This window comes from Rhinoderma darwinii, chromosome 3 (assembly GCF_050947455.1).
Source record: "Rhinoderma darwinii isolate aRhiDar2 chromosome 3, aRhiDar2.hap1, whole genome shotgun sequence".
Lineage (NCBI taxonomy): Eukaryota > Metazoa > Chordata > Amphibia > Anura > Rhinodermatidae > Rhinoderma > Rhinoderma darwinii.
Window position 1 is genome coordinate 296,432,433 of NC_134689.1, and position 20,410 is coordinate 296,452,842.

The window sequence follows — 20,410 nt, forward strand, 5'->3', positions numbered from 1 at the left end:
ACTGGAGGGAGATAAAACACTAAAAGCAGCAACACGTCTGTATGTGTCTCTGTCTCCCTCCTGCAGCCCCAACCTCTCTATAGACTTTTATGGTCCGCTTGTAACCTGATCCCTCAGTGAGCGGTCTACATCTCTACCTCACTGAATACGGATCTAAGCAGTGAATCGAGCGTAAATGATCAGTGCAGAAGGTAGGGGGGAGGGGTGAAGTACTACGGATTTGAGCAGTTAATTGAGAGTGAATGATCAGTGCAGGAGGTAGGGGGGTGAAGTGCCTGATAAGTTGAGAAAGAGGCATTTTGATCTAATAAGATATATTACAAAGTTTCTTCTATTCACTTGTACTATTGATTTATGGAAAAATAAAAATTGAAACGGAGGTTGCACTTTAACCCCTGCAGCCACTTTTGACCTTCCTGACAGAGCCTCATTTTTCAAATCGGACATGTTTCACTTTATGTGGTAATAACTTCGGAATGTTTTTACCTATCCAAGCGATTCTAAGACTGTTTTCTCGTGACACATTGGACTTTATGTTACTGGCAAAATTTGCTCGATACATTCAGTATTTAATTGTGAAAAACACCCAAATTTTGCGAAAAATGGAAAACATTTGCATTTTTTTTAAATTTAAAAGTATCTGCTTGTAAGACAGGCAGTTATACCACACAAAATTGTTGCTAATTAAAATCCCCCATATGTCTACTTTAGATTGGCATTATTTTTTTGAACATCCTTTTATTTTTCTAGGACGTTACAAGGCTTAGAACTTTAGCAGCAATTTCTCACATTTTCAAAAGACTATTTTTACAGGGGCCAGTTCAGATGTGAAGTCGCTTTGAGGACCTTCTATATTAGAAACCCCCAATAAATCACCCTATTTTAAAAACTGCACCCTTCAAAGTATCCAAAACAGCATTTAGAAAGTTTCTTAACCCTTTAGACGTTTCACAAGAATTAAAGCAAAGTACAGGTGAAATTTTTTTTTTAACACAGGACGTTTTACCAGAGAAACACAACTCAAAATTTATTGCCCAGATTCCGCAGTTTTAGGAAATATCCCACATGTGGCCCTAGTGTGATAATCTACTGAAACAAAGGCCTCAGAAGCAAAGGGGCACCTAGTGTATTCCAGGGCCTCCTTTTTATTAAAATATATTTTAGGCCCCGTGTCATGTTTGAAGAGATTTTTTCCAAAACAGTGGAAATCTCCCAAAAGTGACCCTATTTGGGAAACTACACCCCTCAAGGAATTTATCTAGGGGTATAGTGAGCATTTTGACCCCACAGGTTTTTTTGCAGAAATTATTGGAAGTAGGCCGTGAAAATGAAAATCTACATTATTTCAAATAGTTAATTGTTTTTCATTTCCACAAGGACTAAAGGAGAAAAAGCACCACAACATTTGTAAAGCAATTTCTCCTGAGTAAAACAATACCCCACGTGTGGTCATAAATGGCTGTTTGGACACACGGCAGGGCTCAGAAGGGAAAGAGCGCCATTTGGCTTTTGGAGCTTAAATTTAGCAGGAATGGTTTGTGGAGGCCATGTTACATTTCCAAAGCCCCTGGGGGACAAAACCGTGGCAACCCCCAAAAGTGACCCCATTTGGGAAACTACAACCACAAGGAATTTATCTAGAGGTATAGTGAGCATTTTGACCCCACAGTTTTTTTTTCATTGGAAGTAGGCCGTGAAAATGAAAATCTAAATTTTTTCAAAGAAAATGTGGGTGTAGCTAATTGTTTTTTATTTTCACAAGGACTAAAAGAGAAAAAGCACCACAACATTTGTAAAGCAATTTCTCCCAAGTAAAACAAAACCCCATATGTGGTCATAAACCGCTGCTTGGACACACGACAGGGCTCAGAAGGGAAAGAGCGCCATTTGGCTTTTGGAATGGTTTCTGGGCGCCACGTCACATTTGCTGAGCACCTGTACTAGTTTAGTGGAAACACCCCAAAAGTGACTCCATTTGGGAAACCATCTAGGGGTATAGTGAGAATTTTGACCCCAAAGGTTTTTTGCTGAATTAATTAGAATTATGCCGTAAAAATTAAAATTTTTTTTTTTTTAGAAGATTATGTTGTTTTAGATCAACATTTTTCATTTTCACAAGGAATAAAGAAGAAAAAGCCCCCCAACATTTGTAAAGTAATTTCTCCTGAGTATGGTAACACCCCATATGTGGTTATAAGCTGCTGTTAAACATATATAGGAGGGTTCAGAAGAGAAAAGGAGCGGTGTTTGACTTTTGGAGCGTAGATTTTGCTGGAATGGTTTGTGGATGCCATGTCGCATTCGCAAAACCCCTGATGTACGGAAAAAAAAAAAAGTGACTCCATTTTAGAAACTACACCCGTAAAGGCATTTATCAAGGGGTGTAGTGAGAATTTAGACCCCACAAGTGTTTTTCAGAAATTAATACGCAGTGGATGATGCACAGTGAAAATGGCAATTTTTCCACTGATTTGCCTATTCACCGCACAATGTGGTGTGCCCAGGTTGTGCCACTGGAGAATCTTACCCCATAAATTAAGTGGGTTCTCCCAGGTACGGCAATGCCTTACTTGTGGACGTAAACGGCTGTCTGGGCACACTGTAGGGCTAAGAAGGGAAAGAGCGCCATTTTGTTTGGTAGTAGTTTTGTTTGAGTATTACTGGTATTTCAGTTTATAATGAGGGGGCAGATGTAATCTGTGCGGAGTACATCAGGACATAATAAGAGGGTATAATAATGGGGTAAATAATACAATTATCCATAGATGTGTGGTACGATGTGAAGCAATCCGTTATGCACAGGCTGGTGTCATACTGACAAACGGTATTCTTTCTTATCCCCCTTGTGTAACACTCTGTCCCTTTTGGGGACTTTTTCTCCTTTGAAGTTTGGGAAATTTTGCTGGGAAAGTTCTTCCCTTGTATAATTCGGGCACCCTCGCTTCACAGAGATGTGCTATGTCCCTTCCTGGTTTTTAAATACTATGGCCGTGAAACTGAAGGAACATTCACCTCCAGACTGCACATCGGGATATTTTTGCATCACTGCATTATTAGTGCCATTCGGTTGATCACTTTTTGTTTCATTTTTTTGGAAGAGGAAATGACCAAAAACAATAAATTCTAGAATAGTTTTTATTGGGTTTTTTTCAGCATTCACTGTGCATCATAAATTGCATGTTAACTTTATTCTGCGGGTCGATGCGATTACCGCAATACCAAATTTACATAGTTTTTCTCATGTATTGCAACTTTTACACAATAAAATTGTAAAAATAAATTTTTTTTAAAAATCATTAGTTTTCTGTCACCATATTCTAAGAGCCTTAGCTTTTTTTATTTTTGCGTGCGCAAAGCGGTGTCAGGGACTTTTTTTTTTGCTGGACAGCTTGTTGTATTTATTGGTACTATTTTGGAGTACATTTTTTATCACTTTTTATTCCATTTTTTGTGAAGAGATGGGACCTAAAAACAGGGATTCTGGCGTTTTTCAGGTTTTTTTTTTACGGTGTTCAATGTGCGGGATAAATTACATAATAGTTTTATCGTTTGGGTCGTTACGGATGTGGCGATACAAATTAATTATATATATTTTTTTTTTTTTTACGTTTTTACCAATAATAAAATAATTATTATGGGAAAAAAGGCAGTTTGGCTTTTTCTTTTTTACTTGAAACTTGTATTTTTTTACAACATTTTTATTAACTTTTTTTTTTTGTCCCACTAGGGGACTTGAAGGCCTGAAGCACTGACCTTTATTCTAATATACCACACTACATATGTAGTGCAGTGTATTAGAGCTGTCAGTTATTCACTGACAGCAAGCCGATGAGGACCTGCTCCGGCGGGTCCTCATCGGCTTCCATACAAGGCAGGGACGGAGGCCATTATTTGTCCTCCGGTTGCCATATCAACCCAGCGATTGCATCGCTGGGGTGCCGGTCGGGTAAAATCCCCTCAGATGCTACGCTCTCTATTGAGCACAGCATCTAATGGGTTAATCGTCCGGATCGGAGAATAGCTCCGTTCCTGGCTGTTACAGGAGGGTGTCAGCTGTAATGTACAACTGACACCCGGCGGGGATGGTGCGGGCTCCGCTTCAGAGGCTGCACCATCACCGCGACATAATGGTAGTGCGGTTTGCAGGAACCCCTTCCCGACAGCGCCGTGTATATATACGGCAGATGTCGGGAAGGGATTAATACTCTTGTTCCGTTAATCTAAGTATCATCTGACATATCTGAAAAGGTTGTGGAAGGGTAAAAAAAAAAAAATAGTCTAACGAAAAAAATAAAAACAATAAAGAAATATTTTTTTTTGTGCAGAAAATGACTGTATAGTATATTCAGTAGTAAGACTAACCTGCTGCCATAGACATTTTCCCTGTCTCATGGGCTGTTGCTGATCAAAGAAGGGATCTGAAAAGAAACCGCTTAGAGTGCTCTAGAAAATAATAATAAACAAAAAAAAAAAATATTAGCTCACATATAGTATCACCTAGTATTAGTAAGATAATACAGTTAGTCGGGACCTTCTTATGCAGGAGGTATAAAGGTTTCAAAATTCCATCAAGAAGTAGAAAACTGCTGTAGTCAGTTAGTTAAATACATTTCCTTCAAGAAAATAAAGTAGTTCTAGATTGGATTGAATAATAGGTTTCCTAAAGAGGTTTTCCGGGACTAGAATATTGCTTGCCTATCCTTATGATAAGCCAGCAATAAAAGATCGTTTGGGGTCAACTCCCAGCACCCTCACCGATCAACTGACTTAAGGGGCTGCAGTGCTCCACCGAGAGCTGTATCCGCATCATTGTTTACCAGGCACAGCGCTGTGTATTTGGTAGTGGCTGTGTCTGGTACTGCAGCTCAGTCTCATTCAAATAAATGGGACTGAGCTGAAATACATCAGCTGCGGATCAGGGAGCTGGAAGTTACTGCTATACATTTATGTTAATGCATTCTTCCATCACCCCCTCCTACTACAAACCACTCTGAGAGCCCCCTAGTTCATTCGACAACACCAGTAGTTCCTCTTCACAAAAAAACACCTGTTACAAACTTCCTTCTTCTAATATGTCCTTTGTGGGAACTTCCTTAAATTTAACTTATACAGTAATTATAACATATGGTATAGTCCATACTACTCACATTAGCCAAATTTAAGTCCAAAGGAGGGCAGGGTACAGGTGAGGGAGGCTGAAAGTTTTGGGACTCTGTAGATTCGTGCACATGTTGCTGTGTATGATGAAGTGGGTGTTGGGATTGCTCTTGGTATAAAGGATACGGTGGAGGAGGTTCTAGTGGAGGAAGAGAAAGCGGGCTCCTGTCCATAGTTATACCCTAGAAAAATAATAATGACTGCAGTGATTAACTATACCAAGATCTCAAATTATGCACAATTATATATCAAACACAGTAGAGGACCTTATTAAGCGATCTAAACCAGTTTTGCGGTGCAAAAAAAAGGTGTAATTTCCGCATAAACATTGAACAAAAACAATGTAAACTTACATTTTTATGCTGCCTTTGCTGCTTTTCAAAAAGGTGGATGGGGCTTAGTGGAAGGGGCGGAGCCAGCCGTGACCCAACAAATGCACTATAATTTACACCAGAAACCAGCAAAAATTATAGCGAAAATCTATGCCAGCTCATAGCTGGCATAATTTCCTTTTCTGGCACAGTCAGCCAGTGAAGCGCCTAAGTTATCAACAGGCGTGCGACTAAATTAGGGGTATTTTACTCCAGCTCTCTTTATAATAAGACTTGTTTATAAAATGCCTGTCTAAGTAAATCTGCTACATTAGGGGGAATTTTTTAATACGGTCTAAGATCTAGACAGGGTAAACATAGACCAGGCAGTCAGATGATGTGCCAAATTCACCATGCTGTATGATAAAATTGGCAGCATCTTGCTAGACACTTTTCTCCTACCACCTTGTGGTTGGTTTAATTTACGCCAGTCGTTTGGCACAATTTTGCGACATTGCGGCACATCTAAACCACACCCTTTCTCACCAGATTACACCTTCTTTACATCGAAGCCACACACCCTTATCCAGTGAGGAGCAAAAAAGCGCCTAAAACAGTTAATGTGCACGAGAATTCTGCCTCAATTTGAGCCAGAATTCTGGTGCATTTTGAATAGTAAATCTGCCCCATTGTATGGTAAGTAAGAGCAAATTTAGAGTGAAATCCGAAACTCAAACAAACAATTACAGAATTAACAAAAGTTCCTTTTACTAAAAATGATATATAGATGTACATAGAATAGATGGTTTCCACCAAAAGAAGTTAAAAGTAGAGCTAGGCTATGTTCACACGTAGCGTAAATACTGCAGATTTTCCATTGTGGAAAATCTGCAGCGTAATACAGTCGCAGCAGAGTTGAATAGATTTGAACAAATCTCATCCACACGCTGCGTAAAAAGTCAGCCAAAAAAACTTTCACAAATTGACCTGCGGTGTGTTTTTTTTTTTTATCGGCAGCATGTCAATTTATGCTGCAGGATCGCTTGTTTACTGTTGCGGGTGTTCCTCATTGAATTCATTAGAGAGGTAAAACCTGCAACAAATCACAATTCAGGAAAAAAAAGCTTATACGGATATCCAGATCTCTATACTTCTCCGCCAGGCCAGCCTCCTGGGACGACGTTTCATCCCATGTAACTGCTGCATCGAATCACAGGCTTCAGTGGTCACATGGGATGAAGTGTCATCCCAGGAGACCGGGCTGCATGACAACGGAGGGATGCGTCGCCATGACTACGAAGACCAGGGTAAGTATAAGCTTTTTTTTTTTTTTTTTTAAACCTGCTGTTTTGAGCAGTCCGCCTGAAAAACTGCACCACAATTTGGTGCAGGTTTTTTGCCGGTTCCAGGGCGGATACGCTGTGTACTTTTACGCAGCATATACACCCTGTGTGAACATGGCTTAAGAGTGAGAGGTTCTTTCTGTAAGGCTTCAAACACTATGATAAAAAGTGAATTATTTTTTTTGCCACGATTTTCACAAAATTTTAACAAAAAAAAACTAAAATTCCCTAAAAGTTCCATATTAGTGAACGTCCTGAAGTAGATGGCTAGCTGAAATTTTACCTGTGAATTAGGTGGCATATTCAATGGGCTGGTGGGTGAAAACTGTCCACTAATGCACCGATTTGACTCGCTGCCTGGAGTCAAGGTCAGTGGGCTAACAGGAGTGTGCCTTCGCCTTGGGGAACTGCCAAGAGTGGCAGTTGAGAGAGAGGGGTTGCTGAGGGATGACAGGCGAAGAGATGGGTGAAGTGATGGGTTAGACCGGCCAGCGTGAGGTCCGTGGTTGTTTACAGGTGAAGCCATAGAACTGTTGTTCAGCGTTGCTTGCATGGATGGATTGCTACGAGTGTTCTGCAAACCTGTATTAAAAATAAGTAAATAAACAATGATTCTATGTAAACCTTGAACAATTTTATGCTGCCATCCAGGAAATAGATCAGGGGTAAACATCCGGAAGCTATGGGCACACTGCCAGGTTTGTGAGATAAAGCACTTTACAACAAAAACAGTGATCAAAGTTGCAAAGTAATGAAATGAAGTCTTTACTTATCTGGGGAGCCTTCAGTTAAATATTAGAATATACAAATTAGTATACAGCAACTTGTTTATATTTATGTTATTCATCCTAATATAGCATACAGTGATCTCTTTACAGATTCTTACACAAGTCCTAAGAACTGAAGAAATCTGAAAAGTAAGCAGCTTTAAAGAAGATAGGAATTAGGAAGATCTGACTTCTACACAAGTCCCTATTCACTGGCATATAATGGCAGTATTATCAAGACCTACTTGGTGGAACTTGAACACTTGCATTTTAAAGTAAGAGAGTGGGCTGAGTGGCACAAAGACCCTATTCAAAAAGCAAAAGCTCTCCACAAGTTTTTTTCATTTTTATTATTATTTCTAGCTGGCCCCCTTCAACTGCTATAGCTCATTCCCTGCTACTAGGTTTCCAATCACCATCCATGTGTCCCAATGTTTTTACATTCATTTTAATGTACGATAACAGTGCCTATATTAATAATTTAAAAAAAACAAAAAAACCGAAAAAAAATTGAAGGAAGACATTTTCATTTTGGTTACTTTGAAACTCTCTCTGTGCAGAAAACAAAGGGCAAATCACATTTTAGTTATAGGAGCACTGCAGGTTAGGCTGGGTTTACATATGCGTTCATTATTCCATTTATCTGTTCCATCATAAGAACAATGGAAGCACCGGATCTGTCGTATGACCGACACCAACGGAACCTATTGACTTTAACCCCTTAACGACATGTCACGTACTAGTACGTGACAGCCGTTAAGCGGAATTATGGAGCGGGCTCACGGGCTGAGCTCGCGAGCTCGCTCCAAACTCAGCAGGTGATGGCTGTGTTATACAGCCGACACCTCACTGCAATGGGCGAAATCAAAGATCGCTTTGATTCCGCCCATTTAACACCTTAAATGCTGCAGTCAATCGTGAACGCAGCATTTAAATTGTTAGAAACAGGAGAGCGCCTCCTCAAACACGACATCGCGTGCCCCTGCAACGCGATCGGCCAATGAAAATGGTTGTCATGGCAGCCCTGGGGACCTAATGAAGGCCCCCAGCTCTGCCATCTTTGTACTCCTTGTAGGAGACGGTCAAAATCCCGATATATTGCAATATATAGGGGGACTAATAAAAAAGTAAACAACAGCTCAATAAAGGTTTTTTTTTTATGTTCCAAAAAAAAAAAAAAAAAAAAAAAAAGTATTAAAAGTAAAAAAAAAAAAACAACCTTTTCCCATTTGGCCACTAAAGCAATGTTAAAAAAAATAAAAGTTAACATAACTGGTATTCCCGCGTCTGTAAAAGTCCAAATTATCACAATATAGCGTTGTTTAACCCGCTCGGTGAACACCGTAAAAAAAAATATATATATAAAACATGCAAATTGCTGTTTTTTGGTCACCCTAGCTCTCAAAAATGGAATAAAAAGTGATCATAGAGTCACATTTACGCCAAAATGGTATCAGTGAAAACTACAGCTCGCCCTGCAAAATTTAAGCCCTCACACCGCTAAATTGAAGCAAAAATAAAAAAGTTATGGCTCTCAGAATATGGCGGCACAAAACGTTTTTTTGTTTTTTTTAGCAAAGTTTTATTTTTTAAAAATAGTGGTAAAACATAAAACAAAACATATAAATTTGGTATCGCCGTAATCTATCAACCTGTAGAATAAGGTAAATATGTAGTTTTTACCGCCTGATGGACGCCGTAAAAACAAATCCCCCCCAAAAAATTGCGTAATCGCTGTTTTATGCCCATATTCCCCACAAATAAAAAATGTTCAGCTTCCAAGTACGTTATGCAGTACAATAAACGGTGCCATGAAAGACTACAACTTGTCCGGCAAAAAACAAGCCCTCATATGACTATGTCGATGAAGAAATAAAAAAAGGTTATGGCTTTTGGAAAGCGGGGAGGAAAAAAACGCAAATTGGCCCTGTCCTTAAGGGGGTAATGGGTTTCGTTAGGGTTTCTTTTATGGTGTAAAAATAATGAACAATTTCTTCTGCAAGATATGGATGTTAGGTCTTTGAGGTCTTTCTTCATTCTCCAAATTACAGATTTGACTTCCTATGTGCTTCAAACATATTTTAGGAGCAGTGTACAATGTCAGCCTTAATGGTTTATGGTCATGTTCTAGTGCACGGGTCTCCTACCGAACATTTTTTAAGCCGCTTGTTGAAATACTCTCTATCCCTATAGAGTCACTTTTTTTTTGTGCCAAAACTAGGGGTAATCCTGGAGATTTTAACTACTTCTCTTTTTTTGATCCAATCCCGGTATTGCCAGAAAGAAAAAAAAATCCACTCCATGAACAAGGTCTAACAATATATATTCAACTTTTGTCCTGCTTAGAGAGGACATGTCGTTATCCCTGGCGTCCTCCCGATTCCAGCAATGTAATTTAGGACACCAGGATTAAGGGGAGGTATGCGGTTAAAAAAAACATGACAGGTCCTCTTCAAGAAACTTAATGTGACCTATAAGAAAAGCTCTAAGTGGTTACAGTAAATCAAATTTTCCCTACAAATAATATATATTATTTTCATATATATATCCCTATGGGTTGTGTAAGTATGTATAGTATATTTGTATTACTACTGACCTGGAGAGCCACTTATGCCCAAATGAGTCATGGCAGCAGGAAGCCCACCTGTGCTATTCTCTGAACCCATACTGGAATAAACTGTGTCATCTGGGTCCAGTGGTGTTGGCAGCGGAGATGGGAAATGCAGATTTGTAAGATCTGGCAGTGATCCACCTGTGTTGAGATTCCCTTGGAAATGTGAGAGGCCAACGTTCATATCTGAAGACGGAAAAACTCTAAAAAGGAAAATTAATAAAGGAAATATGTTAAAATCCACTACTAGCAGAACGCTGTTAATATAGAGAAGGGAGTCTGGTAGTCACTAGCATTTGGCTGAGCTACATACAAGATACAGCCCATGGACAGTCAAGACGCTGTTTCTCATACTGTCCTCAGCCTGTTTCTAATCCTATTCAAAAAACGTGAACAGAAAGAGTAGTTGTGTTTAAACTTTCTATGGCCAAAAAGGACTATAAATAGGCCAAAAGATTGAAATACATACAGTATATAAATATATAAAAATAAACACTCAGAATCAATAATGGGGCAGATTTAGATTGCTGTACGCCGCCTTTGTTAACTATTTTAGACATTTTTGTGTGCCACACTCGACAAGGAGGCGTGGCTTAGCTAGACAAGGAGGCGTGGCTTCGTGGGAAAGGGGTCTAGCAGAAAGGGGTCATGGCCTAAAATGCGGTTCTGTGCCAACATTTTGACCGCATAAAAAAAGTGCTAAATAAGCTAACCAAGAATTGGTATAAGGAAAAAAAAAGTGTCTAACATGTCTAGCTAGATGCGCCAAATTTATCATACAACATGTGCCACTTTGATAAATTTGGCGCATCTTCTGACTGCCTTTTTTAAGGTTACACTGTCTAAAACTTAGACAGCGTTTGTAAGTCTGCCCCGACGTCTCCGTTTACACTAGCGTCGCTTTGATGGATCACCAGTCAAATGGATATGGATGAGGATCTTAATGATTTATAATATGATCCATCAGAGTTCTGGTATTTTTGAGTGGAAGAATAGTGCGGCAGAATGTGCTACTCTTACCGTCAAAAATACCAGAAACGCTGGTGTAAGCAGAGCCTTAGACAGGAAAAACATATTCCTACACGTCAACATAAAAAGACCCTGCAAAAAGTTATGCCATGACAATTCAATGATGTATACAGTATTTGTACACAGCAACGCTTAAAGTAAGAGGTTATTATATACAGACATCAACTACATATATTAGTAATAAAGTGCCTGTGTGGAAACGCACCAAGAAAGGGGATTATTTGCAGTCTTTTCTCTGTGGTGCCACCATGTCACAGGATATGGGTTGATAAAGTTCTTGGACGCTTAGTCCAGGTTTTTCTATGGTTTGCCTGGGAGACATTCAGATTAACTTGACTATGTGAAATTCCATGCACGGATTCGGACCAATTATAGCAAGCACTGAATAGATAAAATGTATATCTATAGAACATTTTCTATTCAAAAGTGGGTTGTATTTATACTCTATAAATATGTGTACCCATTATTATACCATTTGACTTTTTAGGGGGCATTTTTACCCTTGTTTATGCAGTCTAGCAATTTTAAATACCTTCCATCATGGTTGTTTTAGATATTTTTGTTTATTACATATTTAAATATTTATATTCTTGTCCATATATCTTCTGATGTAGATGACAGAGTTGCATCCAATTTCACCCATTGCAAAGGTTGAAATCCATCATAAAAATCTATGGGCATGCGACAGATTTAACAATCTGCATCATGCCTTAAAAACCACACAGCTTTTTTTTATGCCATTTTCTAAACCCCATTCACATGTATTTTTACAGTTTTTACAAATTTTTATTTCAACGTAACCTAAAGAGTTTTAAAGGGGTATTCTCATCTAGGATATGTATGGCATACCTGCAGGATATGCCATAAATCTCTGATAAGTGCAGGTCTCAGAGTTGGGACTTGAATCTATCTCTGGAACGGACCCCCATCCTACCTTGTCCTGGTGTCTGTGCTCTACGGCCGCTGAGTTACGCGGTGGCCGGGAGTATGGAAACACTGAGCTATGCTGTTTCTGTAACACCCATGGAAGTGAATGGGATTTACGTAAACCGTGTAGGACAGTGAGCTCAGCTGTTTCCCTACTCCCGACCACCTCGTAACGAACTCAGTGGCCAGAGAGAAGCGACAACGGGACAGAGTTGGACAGGGGTCAGGGGGCCCTGTTCTAGAGATAGGTTCGGGTCCCAGAGGACCCTCATCTATCGGACATCCTATGGTTATGCCATTAATTTCCGAGATGACTATATCGCTTTAATTTTTTAACAATATAAGTGAAAGATTTATTTTATTTTGAAAATTGAGTAATTGAGTAATTGTTATTCCACAAGAAGGATCTGTTTCAGTACATACTTGATACCAGGGACTTCACAGGATCGAGGACGAGATGTCATGGACTGGACCTAAAATAGTTATTGGGAGAGAAGAACACAAATTAAGTATAGTAAAAATAGCAAATTACTCAAAATAAAATACATTTCTACACTAAGCAAACACAGGTACATTTGGAGAACACTTTAAAAGAATAGGAGCACTTCAGGTAGCACCCAGATGTGGTGCAAAGGTCCTAAACCTTTGTTCAAATCACAGAAAGCAGGTTACGTTTCAACTTTGGCTATTCTTTCTCATTCAAAGGTCCACATTTCAGAGTTTGTAAACAGGAAATATCGGGAAAAAAAGTGATTTGCATATTTGGCATTTCAATTTTAAACTGGAAGAAAAGGCATGAAGAAAGCAAAATTATTTGTGGGCAATTTGCTAACTTCTCTTCGCCAGTTTCCTGGCGTAGAAGAGTTGTAGTCTGCGTGAAAAGTAGAACTTTCGTGTAGTTTCCACTGCTAACACCACTTTTTTTAGTGGAAGGCAGTGGGGCCACCCGTGGCACGACAAATTTATTAAGCTGGCGTAAATCATATCACAAAATTTCGGCTGCACCTTACTCAAGCGGATTATGAGGCACATCTCACTCCGGCAATCAGTATATTAAATTGAAAGCCCACAAGAAAGAGTCTATAATCCACCAGTATCGATATAAAATATATACATTTTATTGAATACAATGTAAAAAACTAATTTAGGCTATGTTCACACGGGGTCTTTTGCCGAGTTTTTTGACGCGGAAACCGCGTCGCAAAACTCGGCAGAAACGGCCCGAGAACGCCTCCCATTGATTTCAATGGGAGGCGTCGGCGGCTTTTTCCCGCGAGCAGTAAAACTGCCTCGCGGGAAAAAGAAGCGACATGCCCTATCTTCGGGCGCTTCCGCCTCCGACCTCCCATTGACTTCAATGGGAGGCAGGAGAAAGCGTATATCTCGCTGTTTTATGCCCGCGGCGCTCAATGGCCGCGGGCGAAAAACGGCGCGATAATTGGCGTGCAGGGAGAGGAATATCTGCCTCAAAGTTCCAAACGGAATTTTGAGGCAGATATTCCTCCCCCAAAATACCCCGTGTGAACATAGCCTTAAAAGCAGAGATGATTGCCACATGATGGAAAAATGGATGCCAGGCAGTAAATAGACTATACAGACTTGGTTACTATCTGCGATCACAGATGTGGATCTTTCCATTCATAAAATTGGGATGTATAGTTTATTTACGGCTTGGCATCCATTTTTCCATCCTGTGGCAATCATCTCTGCTTTTAAATTAGTTTTTTACCTTGTATTCAATAAAATTTATATATTTTATAATCGATACTGGTGGATTATAGACTCCTCTTTCTTGTAGGTTTTCAGTTCCATTTGGTGAGTTTCCACCATTCACAGCATGTGTACATTGGGCCACATGGGCCCGTCCCCCCAACATACACCATATATTATAGATATGATTTTTTGCGGATGATGCGGTGGGGGATTTTGGTTGTCCGCCATATTGGTTTTGCAATCAGTATATTAAGACTGGCGTATTTAAAATGCCAGTCTTAAAACTCTCCCCCTATATGTTTATCTCTGTTAAGGGAACATTATTAAAAAATAATCAATGGGAAGCGCTATGAAATAATCCAGTAAGTAACATTGAAGACGACTAACTCATAACTTTCCTCAAAGATTTAAATCGAAAAATCCCAGAATAGAGACATTAGGATCAATGAACAGGAAATCTGCAGGGTCAGAAGCAAATGCAAGGAACAACGGTCAGTTGTGGGTTTCAGACGATGGAAAAACATACATTATAAATAGGGGAAGAAACTAAACATTACCAGGGTCACTAGAAATAACAGGTCATTAAAAAGGTTATATGGCCACGAAAAGGACTATAGTAGTTCCTGGGAAATAAAAGGATAACGTACCGCAGTTATGCCAATTAAATAATAATATTGCATATAATTACTTTCCTGCTTATCTAAACCATCCTTTTCAGAAGGAACTCACTAGCATGCAATAGTCAGAGGCACTAACATGGTATCCAAAGATCTAACAGCACCTGTCTAGAAAGTATATCAAACTTGGCAACAGAAATAAGTTCATACTTCTTTCACTTGATAGGAAGGAAATAAAAAGGGAAAAAATAAACATATAGGACTAAAGCGTTCCCATAACCGGAATCAATGCTTAGCATTGTTACGATTTATACATGTTCACAATTTGACACCACAGATAGATTGATACTCAACTTTTTAGGTAGACTAATTGTATAAATACATTATATTACTTATATTGTATTGATCTTTGGACACAGCTATACTTTAGACCAGAGCCACATTCACAATGCTATTGGTTGTTATTGGAAACAGTCAACAATCAAAAGAGACACCCCGAAGGTTAAAGAGTCTCTGTCACCACATTATAAGTGCCCTATCTTGTACATGATGTGATCGGCGCTGTAATGTAGATTACAACAGTTTTTTATTTAGAAAAACAATCATTTTTGACGGAGTTATGACCTACATTAGCTTTATGCTAATGAGTTTCTTCATGGACAACTGGGCGTGTTTTACTTTTTGACCAAGTGGGCATTGTGGAGAGAAGTGTATGACGCTGACCAATCAGTGACCAATCAGCGTCATCCACTTCTCTCAATTAATTTACACAGCACATAGCGATATAGCTATATCGCTATGTGCAGCCACATACACAAACACTAACGTTACTGCAGTGTCCTGACAATGAATAGGCATCACCTCCAGCCAGTCTATGCACACTCCTGACACTTTGCTAACGTTTCTGTGAGATTTACAGCAAGGCAAAAGTAATCTCGTTTTAAATAACAGTTTACGCTTGCCTTGCTGTAAATCTCACAGAAACGTTAGCGAAGTGTCAGTATTCTGAATAAACATCACGTCCTGGCTGGAAGTAATGTATATTCATTGTCAGGACACTGCAGTAACGTTAGTGTGTGTGTATGTGGCTGCTCATAGTGATCTAATAAGATCACTATATGCCGTGTAAATTAATGGAGAGAAGTGTATGACGCTGATTGGTCACTGATTGGTCAGCGTCATACACTTCTCTCCACAACACCCACTTGGCCAAAAAGTAAAACACGCCGAGTTGTCCATGAATAAACTCATTAGCATAAAGCTAAAATAGGTCATAACTCCGTCAAAAACACTGCTGTAGTCTACATTACAGCGCCGATCACATCATGTACAAGATAGGGCACTTATAATGTGGTGACAGAGCCTCTTTAAATTCACACGTAGCAGATTTGTTACAGAAATTTTAGTGACTGAAAATCAGTTCCATACATCTGAATGGGGTTGTTTCTGCAGCAAGTCCATGGATTTCTGCAAACATTATTCAGATTAATGGGACAGTTGCAGAAATTTCTACAACAACTCTGCCACGTGTGAATCCACCCTAAGGCCCGATGCACACGACCGAAAATTACAGACCGCAATTATGGGCCCATTAAGTTCTATTGGCTGCGGACACCTTTCTATATCGCTACGGATGGGTGTCCGTGCTGTAGAACTGTGCCGGGAATTATGGAGCATGTCCGTTTTTTTGTGTTTTACGGACCGTGCTCCCATACTTTGTACGGAGAACGGGCTGAAAACGCGGCCGGTCGTCAGCAGCCGGCCGTGCCCGCAATCGCGTGCCGTGATTATGGGCACGGCTGTGTGCACATGGCCTTACAGTTTAGGTGCTGCTCACATCTGCATTGGAGGCTCCGTCAGGAGCCTCTGTCACAGATTCCTTTGCTTTTGCCGGACCAAATAGCGAATCCACGGAAAACATTAAAGTCAATGGGTTACATCGAGCACCGTTGGTTTCCGTCATACAATGGATCCCAAGCTTCCGTATTCTTCTTGTTCTGCTATGACGGAGCAGCACAACGGAACCCGGAACGCAAATGTGAACACAGCCTTCTGATGTCCTCACACGGTTTGGGATATCGGCTCTCCCTTATATCTATTATCATGGTAACGTATCCTCGTACAAAGGAGAGGGGATACAGTTCAATACAGTTTCCTTTCTCCTTTGTATTAGAATACATAAAATTTGAGGAGGGAGGGAGGGAGGGGGAGGGGGAGAGGGGGAGAGAGAGAGAGAGAGAGAGAGAGAGAGAGAGAGAGAGAGAGAGAGAGAGAAAGAAAAAGAGGGAGAGAGGGAGAGAGAGAGAGAATAAAAAAAGAGAAAAAAAGAGAGAAAAGAGGTAGATAGAAGTGAAAGAGGGAAAGAGAGAGAAAGAAAGAGGGAGAGAGAAAGAGTGAGAGAGAGAAAGCGGGAGAGAGAGAAAAAGGGAGGTAGAAAAAGAGCAAAAAAGAGTGAGAGAGAGAAAGTAAGAAAGAGAGAGACACACACACACACACACACACACACGCTAGAGGACACAACTAATTAATGGAGTGCAAAAATGAATATCAGATTATTATATCTGGAGTAAAGAAGACAGTTCCCAAAATGTGTATCACCAGGGTAAGAGCTGTAGAAACAGCAAGAAAATCTGGGCGATTTCAGCTTTGGAGCCTGCAGAATTAGAAATACAGAACTGGTCTATATTACAGGGCGTTACTCTGGATCAGTTCTCGATAAGTAAAACAATGTTTTTACAAGTTAATGTAGATGAATATATAAAACCTCTCATTTAAAAGGTGAAGATATGCTTTATTACCATCCCAATGTCTAAACATAAAGACAACACATCCTTCAGCAAACGAGAGAACGACTCCATTAAGTACTGCACCTTGTTGACTTCCCATAGCTGTTTGGGCAGCGGCTTGGAGCAATTCAACATGTTCTCTTCCGTCAAAGCATTTGGAAATGAAAAAACTACACAGGGGGAAAAAACAAAAAGAAAAAACCATTGTCATAAGCCATGAGTAGGTTTAAGATTTTCCTAATTTATGTTATTCAAAATTCACATAACTAAAGAGGTTCTTCACAATGGCGTTTTCCAGAAGTAAACAAATAAGGAGATACTTGCATTGCCAATGTAGAAGTTAAAGCAGGACACACAGAACACGTGTCTCCCCGACTGGAACCTCAGACTGCAGTTTAAAGAAGACGTTTTCCAGAGATCGAAATAAATTAGGCCGGAAAGGGCGGGGGGGGGGGGGGGTTGTTAAATAGTGAAAGGCCTGTTACTAACCTGACAAATCCCCCGATGTTCCAGTGGTCGCAGCCGGTCTTTGTTTACAGTGCTGCAGCGATGACATGCCTGTACACCCACATGACTGTTGCAGCCAATCACTGGCCTCAGCAGTCTCATGCTGCACACAACGGAGGCCAGTGATTGGCTGCAGCAGTCATGTGGGTGTACAGGCATGTCATCGCTGCAGCACAGTAAACAAAGATCCAGCGGGACCACCAGAGTGGTGCTGCTGGAACTGGTGTAATGGGTCTTTTATTATTTTATGGTTTCCCCCCTACCTTAGCCAATTTGTTTCCAAACTCAGAAAACCCGTTTAATATAATAATTGAAAAGAGGTGACAGGTTCTCTTAAAATGTATCTACTATTTAATTTGGTCTTTCGTGGCTTCATATACTTGTAAACTAAATACTCGGTCAGAGAGGAAATAGTGTCTCTGTTACAGATTACTCCTGTCAACTTACACAACAGAACTGTAAGATGATAAGGTCACAAAACAAAAAGAATGGCGCCACAGTTTTTACCTTCTCCAAAGTTGTCCATTTCTCTTTCATGTAAACTAGCTGCAAAACGATATAAAATAGAGCATATGAAACCTTTCATTCTATGTAACACAGACATTTCATTCAGTGAACAGATACTTTAATATTTAGAATACCATAGTTTAATAGAGTTGCCCATATATGTGCACATATATAGACACAAACATATAACAGGCCAGAATACACGGCGAAAAGCTTTCTTTTCAAAAGGGGATAGTACTTCTCACTAGGGCTGGGCAGTTAATCAAATAATAATCGAAATCAAAATTCAGCACAATTAAATCGACGTCATCTTGTGAATTTCGGTTTTATTAATTAGTTTTACCCGGTTTACTTGGAATCTGTATCTTTAGGACGCAGATACAGTTAAATCCAAATGGTAGAGCTGTGGGCAGTAATATCCCTGCTCTACATTTACTATGTATCACTGGACGCGAAGTAGTGACATCATCGCGCCTGTCTGCACCGTGCCGCACAGACCAGAGGAGCAGATAGATCTCCTCCACTCGTCATTGGAACGGGTTAGGTGAGTATCTATATTATTATTTTTATCAGGCACTATTGGGGGCAGCTATGGGGGCGTTATACAGCATGGGGACAGCTATGGGGGACTTTATACTGTGTGGGGTACAGCTATGGGGCCATTATAATGTGTGAGGGCAGCTATAGGGGCATTATACTATGTAGAAGCAGATATGTGGGCATTATGCAGTGGGAGGGGCAGTTATGGGGGCATTATACTGTGTGGAGGGCAGTTATGGGGGGCATTATACTGTGTGGAGGACAGTTATGGGGGCATTATACTATGTGGAGGACAGTTATGTGGGGCATTATGCTGTGTGCTGGCAGTTATGGGGGCATTACAATGTGTGGGTGCAGCTATGGAGCATTATACTGCGTGGGAGGCACTATAGGGGCATTATACTGCGTGGGAGGCACTATAGGGGCATTATACTGCGTGGGAGGCACTATAGGGGCATTATACTGTGAGGTCATTATACTGTGTGGGGGCAGCAATGGGGGCTTTATACTGCGTGGAGCGCAAGTATAGGGGCATTATACTGGGGGGGCAGCTATTGGGCATTATGCTGTGTGGGGAACACTATGGGGCAATATACCGTGTGGGGCAGTGTCAGAGGGTATATTATATACAGTAGTATACAGCAGGCACAGTGAATACATATTAATTGAATGGCGTAGCATGCAGATAGGGGGGCAAGGAATGCAAAAAGTGGTGCGCCGAAATAATCGTAATCGAGGTTACGTGTTCAATTAATCGTGCTTTTGATTTAGGTCATAATCGCCCAGCCCTACACCTTACAGAGAAATGCAAAGGATGTTAATTATGACTGGCACATAAGGGGTTTGGGAGCCGGCATCAGATAACGTATTCTATAATACGGCATTTGTTTCCAGTACGGATATGTGATATAATTAGAGATAAGCGAATCAATTCTACAAGACACAAATTAGTTACGAATGTCCCAAAAGTTTGGGATTTCTGCGAATCTCAAACTTATCGCTCAAAATGGCCGTTGCCATTTTACAGATCAGAGGGAGACAAGACAGAGAAAAAGGATCACATGACCTCGGGCAGAAGTCAAGCGGGCTTCCCTATAATGATTTGCAGGCAGCCCTAACTCTAGCACAGCCAATCATGAGGGGTATAAGTGTGAGTCAGTGGATGACAGTCATAGCCGCTATAAACTGCCCAACCAGGAAATGCTGCGGCTTTGTGGGGATATAGATAGGAGAGAGAGGACGTCAGACAGAGAGTGAGAGATAGTAAAACGAACATAGAATACAGATAGCTAGTGGATTAGGGTCACTGAGTGTGTTTCATAGTGAGGAGAAGATAATTAGATTTACAATAATTTGATCGTTCTTAGGAGTCAGTCAGTGTCAGTTTGTAAGGGTCAGCTCACAGAGTTTTTTGGCACGGATTTTGACACGGAAACCTGCCAAAACCGTCCCACGTTGATCTCAATTGGAGGCACGGTCGCTTTTTTCCCCAGGCGTTTTTGGCCGCTTGCAGGAAAAAAAGCGTCATGTTCTTTCTTGCCATTGACTTCAGTGGGAGGCAGAAAAAACCTGCGGCGCTCGCTGTTTTTTCCCCA

The 20,410-nt window shown here is 40.4% G+C and overlaps 1 protein-coding gene across 2 annotated transcripts in view; it reads right to left on the bottom strand.

The window, feature by feature from the left end:
* Positions 1–20,410, bottom strand: part of CRTC3 (CREB regulated transcription coactivator 3) — a 130,486-nt gene that overhangs the window by 12,050 nt on the left and 98,026 nt on the right. For both annotated transcript variants that reach the window (XM_075855250.1, XM_075855249.1), the window contains 7 exons: positions 18,276–18,314; positions 17,346–17,431; positions 12,569–12,618; positions 10,175–10,392; positions 7,095–7,393; positions 5,148–5,339; positions 4,363–4,443 (listed from right to left, as the gene is read on the bottom strand). In XM_075855250.1, the coding sequence (XP_075711365.1) occupies positions 4,363–4,443; positions 5,148–5,339; positions 7,095–7,393; positions 10,175–10,392; positions 12,569–12,618; positions 17,346–17,431; positions 18,276–18,314 (965 nt within the window). The remainder of the gene's footprint in view (positions 1–4,362; positions 4,444–5,147; positions 5,340–7,094; positions 7,394–10,174; positions 10,393–12,568; positions 12,619–17,345; positions 17,432–18,275; positions 18,315–20,410) is intronic.